General features: G+C 31.8%; 1 protein-coding gene across 6 annotated transcripts in view; it reads right to left on the reverse strand.

Annotated features, from left to right (window-relative positions):
- Positions 1 to 784: 784 nt before the first annotated feature.
- The window catches only part of LOC113858170 (heterogeneous nuclear ribonucleoprotein F), a 41,460-nt gene continuing 25,964 nt past the window's right edge, over positions 785 to 16,280 (reverse strand). For 2 of the 6 annotated variants that reach the window (XM_027490672.1, XM_027490670.1), the window contains exon 2: positions 785 to 1,802. In XM_027490672.1, the coding sequence (XP_027346473.1) occupies positions 1,022 to 1,802 (781 nt within the window). In that variant the 3' untranslated portion in view covers positions 785 to 1,021. Of the gene's footprint in view, positions 1,803 to 2,580; positions 2,817 to 16,280 lie in introns of those variants that run through there. The other 4 variants (XM_027490678.1, XM_027490671.1, XM_027490677.1 and 1 more) reach the window with 4 other exon arrangements.

Here is a 16,280-nt window from a genome sequence, read left to right on the forward strand (position 1 = left end):
TCAAAAAATCACATTAGAAGAGTTTTAAAAGTTTAAAAAAACTTCCTAACCCTTCCTTTCCTAATTAATTAACTTTTAAATAAAAATTAAACTCTACTAACCCCTCTCTTTCCTTCCTAAACATGAAATTCAACATAGCCTTAAAAACTTAGACCTATAAGATGTTAAGTTCATTCAATGCGAGCCTTTTTGGCTACAAGCAAACCTCAGAAGATGTTATTATTTAAACACCTAAAAGGGGACAATTAAGGGTGTCTTTATGTTTGAAAGTAAAAAATTATAGTTGATATCAGATACAATATCAATTTATAGTTATTCCAATAGCCAATCCGAAGCAACCTCCATTTCAACTTGATAAAAACAGGAACATCTTCACAAATTATTTATTAAGAATAAGATTTTCAAATTCAATTTATTTTGATAAAAAAAAAAAGGGAATTGATTTAGCTTTACAGTTTTTTTTATCTTGGGTTTTTATGTTAGGATACTTGAACTAAATGGTTTGATAATGCTAAACTTTATCAAATAAATTTATAGAATCAAATCGTTTTCAAAGAAAAATCATATAAATAAAAACAATCAACCAATATACGTCAGTCATAATGTCAAGTAACGGAGTAAATTTCAGGGAAATGGAGCTCTTGTCATTGAAGCCCAGTGTTAATGGTTGAAGAAGTATTTTGGCTAAATAGCTGGACTATGTTTGGTACATAGGTTTGATCAAACACATGACCAACACAACTGAAACAAATATTAAGATCTAGCAAAGCCTGCACTAACTGAAAAGAAGGAACTTTGAAATGTAACAAAATTTTACGTCCCACAGTACAAAGTCACATATCCAAAGGCTTTTTCTATTAATCAATTAATGCATCCATTTAAGACATTCAAATATAACCAGCTAGTCCAACTAGTAAATAAAATACATTGCTAAAATTAAGAACATTGTAGTAGCACCAGAAGCAACAAGATGGCTAAAGGCCTAAGAACAAGATACAGAATTACAGACAAAATATCTTAATTACTGCCTTGATCTTGACTCTGCCCGTCTAGCTTCATCTGGTGTAGAAGGAAACAGCTCCACATACCTTGATCCAATGGTCATTTTATCCTTGGACATTGCTCCCTTAGCCTCCTCAGCAGAAACAAACTCCACATATGCCTCTCCAGTAGCTTTTCCATCAGGGCGACATGCAATGTGTACCCTATCTTCTATCAGCTTGAAATCTTTAAAGAATTCAACAATTTGAGATTTTGTCACTGCAAACGGAAGTCCACGCATCTTCAATATCTCAGTGTATTCCATTTGGTCTTTATCACTAAACCTCTTGGACCGAGAAGGAGGAGGGCTACCATGGTAATCATTATCATATATTCCTTCATAATTGATCTCAGCAGCAACAGCATTGTAATAGTCCTGCTTCTTACACCTGAAAACTTCCACATATCTGCGACCCATGTTCTGTCGATCTCTCTGCAAAGCAAACTCAACCTGCATTGCGCCTGCAAAGACTACAAAGGCCTCCCCCGAGAACCGTCCACTTTTGTTGACCAGCAACACATCCACAATGGTCAAGCCAGCAAAGAACTTCAGAATGTCAATATCGGTGCAGTTGAATGGAAGCCCCCTGAGGCGAACCACAGGAAAGGGAGGAGGGGGCTGGAAGCCACCAGAATATCCATAAGGTTGAAAGTTGCCTGCTCCGCTGCTCACTGCGAAGTATGGATTGGATTCCATCATTCTTTGTCTCTTTGAGCCAACCTCGTACCCGTCCGAAACCCCCCCGCTTCCCAACATTGCCCTTCAAATTTCCATACCCAAAAAAAAAAATCCCCCACTCAACATGTTAATAAAGCCAAACCCAACCCACGTTTCCCTGACACTTAATTTTAATTCCTAATTTCATAAATTTATCATATTCATCACAACTACCAAAACCAAGTAATATAGAAGACAATAACAAGATATCAACCAAACCACCTATACCAATAAAGAGTACGAAGGACAGACCACAACCACATATTTTTCTGAGAACAATATTTGTTCAGTCAAAAATCCATGACTGAACAGAAGTTACAGAACACACAATCAAAACAACATCAAAGAGAGACAACAAAAGTCATACAAATTACAAAGAAATCAGCTCAAGATTATGGTAGAGTAAACTACCTAATGCTAAACAAACACAACTCAGAAAGCAATACAAGCAAAACGTTGTGTGTGTACTGTAATAATACAGTAAAGACCCTAGTCACAAAGTTAAACATGCTAACAGATTCCCCATATTTTCTCAGCTAAATTCATTGGTTAAAAAATTTCACAACAAATAATCGACGAACAAAATATGTAAAATCATTACATCAGGGCATAGGATATAATAAATTATTGAAACATACACAAAATTAAGAGAGAAATCAAAAAGTATTTTCCTGGGCTAGGACCAACCCAACGGCGCCAAACATTAAACTCAGACCAGTTTAGACACACACGATTTCCAATCATAAGGAAATCAAAGCCAAGAAAATTATGAAGAGAATAAAAAGAGAGAAAGGATAGAAAATGAAGTAGGGTAAACATACCCTCTGGGACCGTACATGTTTCCAAGATCGCCGAATGATCGAGCAAAAGGGGTTTCCGTTGACGGATGAAAACGATACGGATCCAGCGCTTCGAAGATCAATCACAAACCAAGACGGACCCAAACCCTAACTTGGCTTACACGCGCTTCTTCCCTCACGCAGCACTGCGCACCCAGCTTCTCTTCTTTTGTTTTTCTTTTTTTTTTTCTAAATTATTCGTGTCTTTTCCCACGCAGCTTTACAACAGAGTATGGTGTGCTCAATGACACAAATACCCTGATCTTTTGTGCAGGCACGTGGATTTCTGACCGCTGAAAAAAGGGGTACTCTAGTAAACGCATATAGTTTTTTTTTTCAAAAAATATATTTTTTTTTTATCATCCCCGAGTACGAGAATTTTACAAAAACTAATATTAAAAAAATAAAAATTTACCTGTTTACACCTGCACCTAATTTATTTATATAGATAGACTGGTTTGCTGTACACTTTCGGAATTCGATTCCTGAGAAACTGAATTCTGAATAATATTTTGTAAAGTTTTTTTAATTTTCAAATTTTATTTTATATTTTTATATAATAAAATAAATATTATTATTTTAATTATATTTATATTTTATTAAAATAAATATTTTATTAATTATATATAATAAAATAAGTTTTATTATTTAAATTATGTTTCTATTTTTATATTACGTGAAATTGAATAAAAATAATAATAATATTTATTTTATATGTTTATTAAAATTTATTTTACATATTTATGATAATAAATAATTTTTTTGTTTTTTATTATATTATTTAATAAAATTTTGATTTTTTTAAATGATATTAATATTATATTGTGAAATTATATTTTTGGTAATTTAATATTATATTTTAAAAAAAATAAAAATTACATTAAAAGTTGAGAAATTTTTATATTTTTATAAAATAAAAATTATAATAATAATTTATTTAATTTTATATTTTTTATAAAATAAATAAAAGATTAAACAATGATAGACTTTTTTTTTAATATACTAATTTTTTTTATTTATCTCAATCACCCATTTTAATATTTATCTCAACATGTTTTTATTTATTTTAATAATATTTAATTAATATATATATTAATATTAAAGTTATTAATAAATTAAATAATAAAATTATATTTAATGAAAATAAAATATTATTTTTTTTTTAAAATTAATAAATTAGTTTGTAAAATGATATTAATAAAAATAAAATAATTTGATTTATGATAATATCTTTGTTTTTTAATTTATTGTATGCAAAATTAATTAAATGAAATCATTAAGATTATTTTTGTTAGATAATATGAAATGAATTTATAGATAAAAAAATTAAATAAAAAAAGATAAACAACAACTAAATGAAACTTTCATAATTAAAATAAAATGAAACAGACATGGAAAGCAGAAAAGAAAATACAAAATACACATTTAATTGGTTAAAAATTAAAAAAGATCTTCTATTGCATATTTTTTCTCTCCATGATGGTCAATATACTTACTGTCATGCCAATCACGAAGTCTTTCTTCAAGTGTTGGAGGTCGTAGGTGTTTTGTTTCTACGAACAATTCAATCTTTGATCAGTTATGTGTACGTTGAATGCTTGAATGAAGTTCAAATATTTTTTCCATTGTGCGATCATTTGTTGCACATCAGAATCATTTTTTATTTCTTTGCAATCATAGACGAGTTTTTGGTTGATGACCCGGATCGGTCGTCTATAATTGATTATTGTAATTTGTTTCCTGTCTCTATAATCCAGTACCTCACTTACCTCTTGAAACAATTGATTGAAAGTCCAGCTGTGTTGGATGATCATTCTTATTGGGTGAAGACATTTAAACATAAGGCCATAACCATGTGGACAGTTCATGATGGTGGCATGCTGGATAGGTCTCCCAAAAATATATTATAGCTTTGCTAGAAGTGATGAATTGAGGGTTTGATGAAGAGCTTGGGGATGGAGGGTTTAGAAGCGTCATAATTTGTTCTGCCACATGAACATCAGTTAAAATAGAAAAAGCTTCAAATATAACTAAACCCTCATTACTGTGATTTGGTTTCCAATAGTACAAGTTAGTGAACTGGGTGTTATGATCAATGCCTAAAGCATTACAAATTCTTTGTTTCAGCTCCACGAATGTGCACTCATGTGGGATCGTAAATAATTTTGGAGATGGACACTGAAAGCTCACACCTTCGTGATTATGGGTAATCTGGCCATTTGCAGACATAACAGCTAGATGAGAATTTGTGAAATTGTCGATGTTTGTTATACCGAAGTCCTTCATTTAAAGTGTCAGATTTTAATGTTATATTTTGTAATGAATGTGTGGTGTTTGTTAACTACATGATATGTCTTTTATAGACAATTTGTAAAGTAGGTGTTTGAAAAAAAAAAAGATGGTCAGGATCGTTTATAATGTGTTCAATGGTTGAGATTAATTTTATATTTCCTGATATACTATTGAGTGGTCAAATTAAGACATAATACAACGTGTCATTGTTTTATGAGATTCTTGATAAAAGTGGTCAGTGACTTATCTTATTTCAGATAAGACAGTTGAAGTGAGTAGTTGCTGATAAAGTTGGTCTAAGAACATCGTGTAGTGTGTTATTGTCTTTATCAGATTGTTGGTAAGTGTGATAATTTATTAAAGGGTTTTGTGTACAGACATTGACCTTAATAGTGGTACCATTGGATTTCTTTGTACGATTAAATTGTTGAGGGACAAGTCTTTTTGTTTATCTTGTTTGCCTTGTTTGCTGTTAATATTTATCTTTGTTGTATGTTTGTCATTTATTATTTCTAGTATTGTAATTTTTTGATTTTATTTAATAAAAAAAATAGGATACTTGGTGATTAAAAAAGGTATATGCATAGAAAAGACAAATGATTATACACAGTGGAAACATATTCTAATGACACTCTGACGTAGTGACATAAAACAATTTATTTCTGCCACCCTGACATAAAGTCAATGACAATCTGACACACTGACACAGGGTCATTAATTTCTGACGTAAAGTTAATGACACTCTGACGCACTAACATAAAACAATTGATTCCTGAAACCCTGACATAAAGTCAATGACAACTTGACACACTGACGAGGTGTCATTGATTCCTGACGTAAAGTTAATGACACTTTGACGCACTGACATAAAGCAATTGATTCCTAACACCCTGACGTAAAGTCAATGACAATTTGACGCATGGTCCATCATAATAAACAGAATCCCGAATAGTGTAAGACTCCATTGATAAGATGTTTCAATGTGATGCATTGTACACTTTGGTTACAAAACCTTATATAATATCTCTTCTCTTCTCTTGGTCGAATGCATTCCTCAATATTCATATTTTCATTCTTCAAAAATGAAGGTTGAATGAAGAACATGAACACGAATATGACTATTTATAATGGCACATTGGATTCCCCGTCATTCAATGCTATATCACATCTTACGAGTGATTTTGACCTCTCTATGACACTATTCTCTCCTCCCAACCAATAGATAGTAACTAGTCAGTCACGCTCAACATTAGATTCTCTTCTTATTCAAGCCATCTCACATACTTCCAAACGAGTTTTCTCTCCTCCCAACCAATAAAGATGCCTTCTGACATTCACGTAAATTAAATTAGATTTTTTTTAAAATGACATTATTTAATATTATAATTTTTAATACCCTAAACTCTAAAACTTTATTATTATAATTTTAAATAAATTTTATTTGGGAATAAAAAATTATTTTTAAAAAGTAAATAAAATATTAAATTATAAGTTAATTATTTATATTTGAGACAAATATTTTAATATTAACGGTTTCATATTACTAAGGTAACATTGATGAAGACAAAGTGCATTAACAAAGATGATAACAAATTCATAACAACATTAATAATTAACTATCTCCGTAATGGTGGTCAATTTCACAACGAGGGCGATGTCTGTGACGTGGTGGGTTTCGTCGTTGTTGTTGTTGCTCTGGAATTTCAGGATGAACTTGTGGAGGATTTGGATCATCATGAAAGTGTAGTTGTTGGAATGCATTTGATGAATTACTAGGTTCATTAGCAAAATCCGGTTGGTAAAGAGACTGCATGTAAGTTTGTGCTGAAGATGGAGTTGTAAAATCAACTCCAAATAAGTTTGTAAAAAAATCCTCCGATGTTGTTGCAGACGAATGTCTTGTATTAATAATGTTTGCTTCTAGCGTAATGTTCGGAGAAATTGATGCAGTCTCGTGGTACGACGGTGTGGAAGTCGTACCGATTTCAAATGTGTTGGTAGTCCTTAATTGTTGGTCACTCTTCCTTGGATCTTGTAGTAGTGGTGGCACAGATAGAAAATAGATGGAATTGGCAATGTACCATTCCATGTATTCTTGTGTGTGACACAATGGGCCTTGCATTGGATGACCCGTTATTGTCAGCTCACGTTTGTTGTTCCATATCTTGGTCCATTGAGCATGTCTTATAACCCAATTTTCATCATGTCTTCCTCTCATGTCAATTTTGTGGAGGTCATTCAAATTATTCGGTGGAGAAGCGACTTCTTGGAAGAGACAAAACTGTAATTTGACTCTATCTGTTTGGTGTCATTCAACAATTGCAAAACAAAGGATGGCAGTACATGAAGTCCACAATTGGACATCTCTATATGCTTCCATGGGTATTGATGTTTGCAAATCTTGATATAGCGCCCATAAAAACTACAAATAAAATTAACTTTGTTACTTAAGATGATGTATAAATAAATATGAAGAGTTACCTGATTAGCTTGAATGTGATCAAACATTGATCTGTACCCCACAACATCATTGTGAGGTTTATTTTGAAAGTTGAGTACTCTACCCCCACTCCATCTGCACACGAGAGGGTATGTTGGTAAATTACTAGAAATTGGCGCAATATATGGCATGCGATACCATGCCCAGGACATTAACAGTGATGAGCAACCACCCATTGTTTTGCTATCAACTTCCATGGCTTTACACATTTCCCTGTACAACATAGCTAAACAAGCAGAACTCCAACTATATCGTCTTGTTCTTCTAAGATTAGTTAATAAAGCTAAATACATAAGATGTACTTTGTTGCCTGTTTTGTCAGGCATCAAAACATCTCCAATTAAACTTAGTATGTAAGCCCTACAATGAGTGTGAACTTCTTCTTCAGATGATTCTTCTTGTAATGGCAACATGTTGTCTCTCAGCCACTTCAGTTTTACCATAGAGCCAATTAGTGACTCTCCCTTGACTGGTATGATACCGAGATATTTGTCACGCATTTCCTCCCAGTCAAACATTGTTGGAGCAATGACTGGTAAACCATCAACTCTTAGCCCGAGTTGTAGTGCAACATCTTCCAGGGTTATGGTGCACTCCCCTGTTGGAAAATGAAATGTGTGAGTTTCAAGTCTCCACCTCTCGACCAAAGCTGTTATCAATGCATGATCCACCTTAAGATGCCTTAATTTTGCAACCCCAGCAAAACCAAGTTGTTCAAGTATGGGAACAATTAGAGGACTGGGTTCTGGCATTGAATGACAAAAAGATGAAATCATGTTTTCAGTTTCCTACAGTTACTAATAAATTAGTAACATTATATGTAGAATATTGATTTACATAATAGTAATGTATAAAACTTACCGTTCTTCCAATAAAGGTGGACCTGTGTTCATTTTGCTTCCAAAACAACATTTTTAGTAATGAGAGCAAAGATAAAGAGAAACGAAGAACAAAGATGGACGCAAGTTTGAATGAAAACATGTGCCCTTGGATGAACATATTTATAGACAAACTTCTGTATGAGAGAGTAGCCTTAGAATCTTGAGAAGTCTTTATCTCTTGGTCTGCGTGACTAAGAAGTCACTATCTATTAGTCTGTGTGACTGAGAAGTCACTATCTCTTGGTCGCATGACTTGAGAAGTCACTATCTCTTGGTCTGCGTGACCTGATAAGTCACTCTCACTCATAAAACGTGGTGAAGCATTGAATGACTGAGAATCCAATGTTACCATTATAAATAGACATATTCATGTTCATTTTATTCATTCAACCTTCTCAGCTTGTTCCTTGTTCTTGTGAACCTTCTCCTTCTAAAAATGTCTTCAATCTATGTCATTGTTCACTCTGATGGTGCCATTAACCAATGTCCTTATGAAGGAGTCACGTTCACCTCATCATCAGCTAAATTGGTATATCTAAAGAGAGGAGTGACTCTACAAAGGCTCAAGAAAATCATCCACACAAAACTCAACCGAGACGAAAATGAAAGGGTGACAACCATACATTTTCGCTACCCAATTAGACTTGGCCCAGGAGTTAGTAACTACACATGTGTTGACTTAAATGATGATGAAGACGTTGAGGCACTGTTCAACATCCACGATTCAAATCAACTTCAATCAGGTATAGAATTATATGTTACATTTGCTACAAACGTAACCCAGCCACCACAACTTTCGCCTTCATCTTCACCTTACCAAACTTACGAAACCATAAATCCATCTTTTCCAACATATGATATGAATTCCGACCTTCAGTCCTACACACAACTTTTAACTGGTCAATTCATGGACCTCAATGAAATACCCTCACAACCATTTGAGCAAACCCAACCCTCTCAGCCTCTTAAAGAAACTCCCATTGAAGAACATGCTGTTGTGGGTCTCCCAATCGAAGTATTTGATCCTTTTAGCGAGGACGAAGATGAAATTCTATCTCAACAGTAGGATAATGAAGAAGACTCCCTCCCACTTCCAAATATTCCACCATCACAACCATTACCATTATACAACCTACCTCCACATTTTTTAGACTTTTCCAGTCAAATAGAAGAACATGACTCTGAGTTTGACCATGTACTTGAGCGTGAAATGGTAGTGTATCCACCTAAAACACTATTTGTTGGCCAGCGCTTCCTAACAAAAGAACAAGTGCAAGATGCCATAAATAGATTTCACATTGTCAATCATTGCACTTACAAGGTAAAGATGTCAAGTACAACTAGGCTTGTCGTGGAATGCGTTCACAACGACTGTTCTTAGAGATGTCGCGCAATATTGCGCACCAAAGAGTAACACTAGGAAATAATGAAGCTTGACGGGTGCCACACACATGCTTCCCCACTCATTTCACAGGATCATAACAACTTGGGATCACGAATGATTTCTCATGGGATTCGTGAAATGATACAGACTGATCCATCCACACCCATCACAACAATCCTGAAGCTGCACAATGGTTGGACAATATCCTAAGGGAAAAATGGACACTGGCATGGGACAATGGACGACGTTGGGGACACATGACAACAAACCTAGCGGAGTCAATCAATTCGGTCTTGAAGAAAATCATAAACTTGCCAATTTGCTCCATGGTCCTGACAACATACACTCGTTGCAATAAGTTCTTCATTGACAGAGGCAGAGAAGTAGATGCAATGATTAATGCTAGACATACGTACTCGGAGGTTGCAACTAAAGCAATTCAAGATGCACAGTCAAACGCAAACACTCATAAAGTCATCACCTTTGACAGAACAAGTACTAGATTTTTAGTCGAAGAAATGCAACATCCGACAGAAATTCGACCCGTAAAAAGACTTACAGTACGGTTAGATGAAATGTGGTTTGATTGTGACAAGTTTCAAAAAGTTCACATCCCATGCTCGCATGTACTTGCTTCATGCTTATACACACACCACAACTTTGACATATACATATCTCTCGTGTATACCTTACAACAAGTTTCTAAGGTATACGAAGGTCAGTTTGAAGAACTCAGACATGAAGACTGTTGGCCAACTTACACGGGCCCAACTTTGTGTCCAAATCCAGAACTGAAGAGAACTTCAAAGGGTCGACCTAAATCTAGTAGGATAAGGACAGAGATGGACATTAGAGAACAACAAAGTCAACAAAACAATTGTTCTTATTGTCACAACCCTGGTCATATAAGGAAGACATGTCCAAACATTACTCAAGCTTCTACTTCCCGTCATTGATTTATGTTGTTGTTATTACTTTAAAATTTTCTTCATGTAATTTTTAATTTTATGAATGTCATTGCAACTTATAAATTTTAGTATTAGTAGTTCATATTAAATATATATATATATATATATATATATATCTACATAATATTATTTAATAATGTTTATTAATATTAATAAAATATTTTTTAAATAAATAATTATGTATAAATTTTAATAAAGATTAATATCTCAAATTAAATAAATAATCTTTTTATTATTTAATACTTTTATTTATTTTATAAAAATATAAAATTAAATAAATTATTGTTGTAATTTTTATCAAATACAATTTTAAAATTAATTCAATTATTATTATAATTTTTTTAAAATAATATTAAATAACCAAAAATATAATTTTAGAATATAATATTAATATCATTTTACAAAAATTAAAATTATATTAAATAATATAATAACAAAAATAAAATTATTATTTATTATCATAATTATGTAAAAAAATTTAATAAACATGTAAAATAAATATTATCTTTATTTTTATTTATTTTTACATAATAGAATATAAATATATAAAATAATTTAAATAATAAAATTTATTTAATTATATAAAAATATTAAAAAATTAGAAAAACAAAAAAATCAAACATCCAGAATTCGGTCCACCAAATTTTGGCTACCCAATTACTGCTACAGTAATTGGGTCTAATTCTGTAAATTTATTCCGCACAGGTACACTCATGTAATTATATTCTTTTTTTATATTATATTAGTAAAAACTTTCCCCTTTTATTTACGGGAATGAACTCATTTACTGTATAAACGTATACCCTTTCAGAATTCGGTTGATAGTGAACCGAATTTTGAAGTGGGTTTTTTAATTTTTTTTCAATTTTTTATATTTTTATGCAATAAAAAAAATACCCAGGTAACCCTTTCAAGACATTATTGAGCGTATTTGCTATTGATTTATATACTTTAGCTATTAGTTTTTAAAATAAGTCAAATAACCAATTATTAAATCATGTTAATCATAATTATTAATTGTATTAATCACTTTAAAATTGATCATTCAGTCCACAAAATTATATTAAAAAATCAAGGCATGATTGATTTTTATTTTTAAATATAATTTTCTGTTTTTAAAATTTAAAAATAAAAAAAATTTGTTTGTTAATTTGAGTTTTAAAAATTATTTTTTAAAAAAATTCTTATTTTCAGTTTTTAAAAGTAAAAATAATTTTTTATTTTCAAGGTAATCATTTTGGTATTTTAGCACCAGTAGTTCTGCATCCTACTTCACCTCCTTCGAACAGCTTTTCATAGTTAATTTTTTCGTTGACGGTTATTTTATATGTGATAATTGATTATTACCACTATTAATCCATTAAATTTTAGGTTTTAAGACCCCTTATTTCAAACGATTTATTTGTCTTCTTGATATTATTCGAATTTCACAACATAGATATTAGTCGAATTTAAATGGAAGGTTCATACGTTTTTTGAGTTTCTGAAAATGTTCGAGTAAATATGTAAAATAAATATTATTTTTTATTTTTATTTATTTTCACATAATATAAAAATATAAATATAATTCAAATAATAAAATTTATTTTATTATATAATTAAGAAAATATTTATAAATATTTATTTTAATAAAATAGAAATATATAAATATAATTTAAATAATATTTTTTTATTATATAAAAATATAAAAAAAAAATTTAAAAAAAATTAAACTTACCTTAGAATTCGGTTCTCCGGGAACCGAATTCCAAACGTGTACAGCAAACTGGTCTATCCATGTAAATAAATTAGGTGCAGGTCTAAACAAGTAAATTTTTATTTTTTTCAATATTATTTTTGTAAAAATCTCCCCCGAGTACATGACATGCTATAAATTAAAATGATTAATTATATTAATAAATTAAAGGTAAAAATTAGAAGAATCACTTTCTTACTCGAAAAAAGAGAGAAGGGACCTCATGTCTCTCTTGTCCTAAGGTTACTTAAGTTATTTTTAACGACCGTTTTGTATATAGTTTTTTAGAATGAGATACGGAGTATTGCGTTTCTTTATTATTGGAATAATCTAATATGATATTTGCGGTTTCTTCAATAGAAGATGTGTTCCTAATATAAGGAACGGTTTCTTCTCTTGTGCAGTCTCATTTCCATGGTAGCACTTCCGTTTGTTGTACCTAGCTCTTCTGAAAAGAGTTGGCGATCCTCGCCAAAGCTTCCAAGAACTTGCTCTTATCGTTGTAGAGTGTAAAAGTCACCGTTGTGGTCCTAGGGATTAATGGTCAAAATTGTTGTGATGCATTAATTTGTGTTGTAAAAATTTGAGTCTAATTTTACTTTCCAAATGAATTTGCCGTGTAAGAGATTTGGTAGAGGGCATGGGCTGCATAGAAGTTATCGTTTGGTTTCCAATTTTATGAACATTTTGAAGCTGCAACGTTTGGTTTCATTTTTTTTTTTTATCTCTTGGACTTTTCTTTGTAGAAGTTACTGTTCAATGATTTGGGTATAAAATTTTGTTACTTCCTGTAGCAATATACACCACCATTTGTGTCATTTGAGTATTTCTTTCAAGCTATTTCAATTTGTGCTCTTCAAAATGGATTCAATCAATTTTCTTTTGAAAGTTATTTCAATTTTTTGTAAAATTAGTCATTACCTATTAGTGAAAATTCTCAAAATGCTCCAAAACTTCAACATTTTATGTATTCACCATATCCAATCAACCCAAACAATTCTCAAAATCCACAACTTTTTATGTGTCCACCATCCCCAACCAACCCAAACATGTATTATAGGCCTTCGTTACCCAATGGTCATTCTCCTATGAATGAAGTTAAATCACCAATTGGTCTTGGACAATATTTAATCAGATGAAGGAGAAGAAATTTCAACTCAAAAAAAAATCTCGCATAGCATTTTCAATGAAAGAAGATGTGATTCTTATTCGATCGTGGCTCAATGTGTCAAACGATTCAGTTGTAGGAGTCGACCAATCACTTAGCCAATATTGGGCAAGAATACAGGAAGCATATGACTGATGCACACATTATTTACTCGCAAGATATTGGTAAGAAATTTGAAGTTGAGATGCTTGGTTGTTGTTGAAGAATAAACCAAAATTCAATGCCGAATTTGCAGGGAATTCTTTAAAAGGAACCAAGGTTTCTATTTCAGGTGACTACTCACTGTCCTCTAATCCTGTGACACCAGTTGAAGTTGAAGAGGATGAGACACCTCCACCAATTTCCCGTCCAATAGGATAGAAGATGGCAAAAAGAATGCGAAAAGACGGATTGCTACAGACAATGCTAACAATATCGATCTATCTGGTATAAAAGCTGTAATGAAGGAGAAAAACAAATATGCAACAAAATTACTTGCATTAAAGGAGGCTCAAGAACAACATCTATAAGCATAAGAAAGACGTTTAGAGTATGAAATCCTTATAAAGGATACAAGTAACATGTCTAAGCAACAACGCAAAGACCACAAAAAATATTGTGACTGTATTAGGAACAAATGTTATGTAAAAGTAGTTGTTGAAAAAGTAGCCTTTGAAAATGAAGGTATATATAGTACCCAATGTTGCTTATTCTCACATTCCTCCCATAAATTTAGATGATCCAAAAATTGATTTAGATGATCTTTTGGATCAATGCATATATGAGTATCTTGAAGACAGCACCGACGAAGAAGTGATCAGGTTGATACTTCAAAGTTATCAACAACAACTTCCCAACACCATAAGGTCTAGCCAAAGAAGGAGAGTGGTTCATCGAAATCGTGAGGAAGGTCATGAACGATTATTCAATGACTATTTCTCTGAAAATCCAATATACACAAACACTTAGTTCCAAAGAAGGTTTCATATGCGAAGGCATGTGTTTCTCTGAATTGTAGATGCCTTGAGCAATCATAATGAATACTTTCAAATAAGATGCAATGCGTAGAAAGGGCCTATCACCATTACAAAAGTGCAAAACTGCTCTTCGTATGTTGGCTTATGGGACAATGACTGACTTTGTGGACGAATATATTCAAATTGGTGAAAGTATTACAAAAATTTGTTAAAGAAGTTTGTGAAATATTTGAGGAGGAGTATTTGAGACGCCCTAATAATGAAGACATTGAATGACTATTACGAATGGAGTGGCATGTGGGTTTCCCAGATTGCTAGGTTCAATTGATTGTATGCAATGGGAATGGAAAAATTGTTCAGTTGTGTGAAAAGGTCAATTTTGTTGCGGTGATCATGCCAACCCAACAATCATTCTTGAAGTTGTCGCCTCACAAGACTTGTGGATTTAGCAACATTTTTTGGCACTGCAGGTTCGAATAATGACATTACTGTGTTGAATCCATCTAATGTATTTAATGAAGTTTTTTCAGGAACTGCTCCGAAAATGCAATACACAGTGAACAGAACCCAATATAATATGGGTTACTATCTAGCAAATGGCATATATGCAGAACGTGCATTTTTCCAAAAGACCATCTCAATGCCACAAGGAGAAAAAAGAAAATTATTTGTCCAATGACAAGAATTAGCAAGGAAGGATGTAGAACGTGCATTTGGAGTGCTTCAATTTTGATTTGCAATCATACAAGATCCAATACATCTTTGGGATCCTGCAGTAATGAAAAACATAATTTATACATGTATTATATTGCATAATATGATTGTCGAGGATGAGCGAAACACCTATCAAAATTATATTGATTACAATGGTGTAGGTAATGACATATCAACATTTGAAGTAACTTTAGGTGCTCACTCCAATTTTAGATCAACATACCTTCAAAGGAGAGCAAAAGTTCATGACAAATGAATGCACCGCCAGCTTCAAGTTGATCTTATTGAACATATTTAAGAACATTTCAAAAATCAAAATGATGAAAATTAATTTTATGTAATGTTATGTATTTTCTATTACTTTATTTTACTTTTCAATATCTACGTATTATGTATTTTATTTTATTGTAATTTAATTGTCCTTTTTAAATAAAATTTAAATTTGGTACATAAATGAGTATAAATAAAAATATATAAAAGGTGAATTTCTTGGAGTTTCTTACCATTTGAGTGAATTTAGGTTTGAGTTGCTTAATGCTAACGTGGTAGTGTATGGACCACAAAAAACATTTTAATGTAGGAAGAAACCCTTTCAAGAAATCTCCATTAGGGATGCCCATAGCACTAATGTCATTGTGTTGCTAGTGGCCTCTTAGTGGACTTATAAGCTTACTATTGGCGAGAAGTAGTGACGAATTAAATATAATGAAGTAAAAAAGTATTCAATGGAGGAAATTGATTTAATGAATCAGAGCACGAAGAAAGTGAATGTGGCTTCAGAATTAATTACGAAGGATCTCAAGTTCGTTTATGCAAGAAAACGTTTCTATAGATTAGCAAGCTACTTGGATGCTTTTTAAACATTATTTTTTTTTTGTGTTTGTCTCTTATAAAGATAAGCTTTTAAAATTTAAAAATTTAGATATAGTATTAAGAGATTGTGATATCATAAAAGTGAGGAGTTTAATATTTAGCTAAAGGTTGAAGAATCTAAAATCAATGATAATTAAATATTTGTCCATAATTAAAAATTTAGAAGACTATGAAATGTCATGCTCTCTTATATGTATAGTATCAAAAGGAC

Source organism: Abrus precatorius, unplaced genomic scaffold, assembly GCF_003935025.1.
Source record: "Abrus precatorius isolate BTA unplaced genomic scaffold, Abrus_2018 Scaffold2, whole genome shotgun sequence".
Classification (NCBI taxonomy): Eukaryota; Viridiplantae; Streptophyta; class Magnoliopsida; order Fabales; family Fabaceae; genus Abrus; species Abrus precatorius.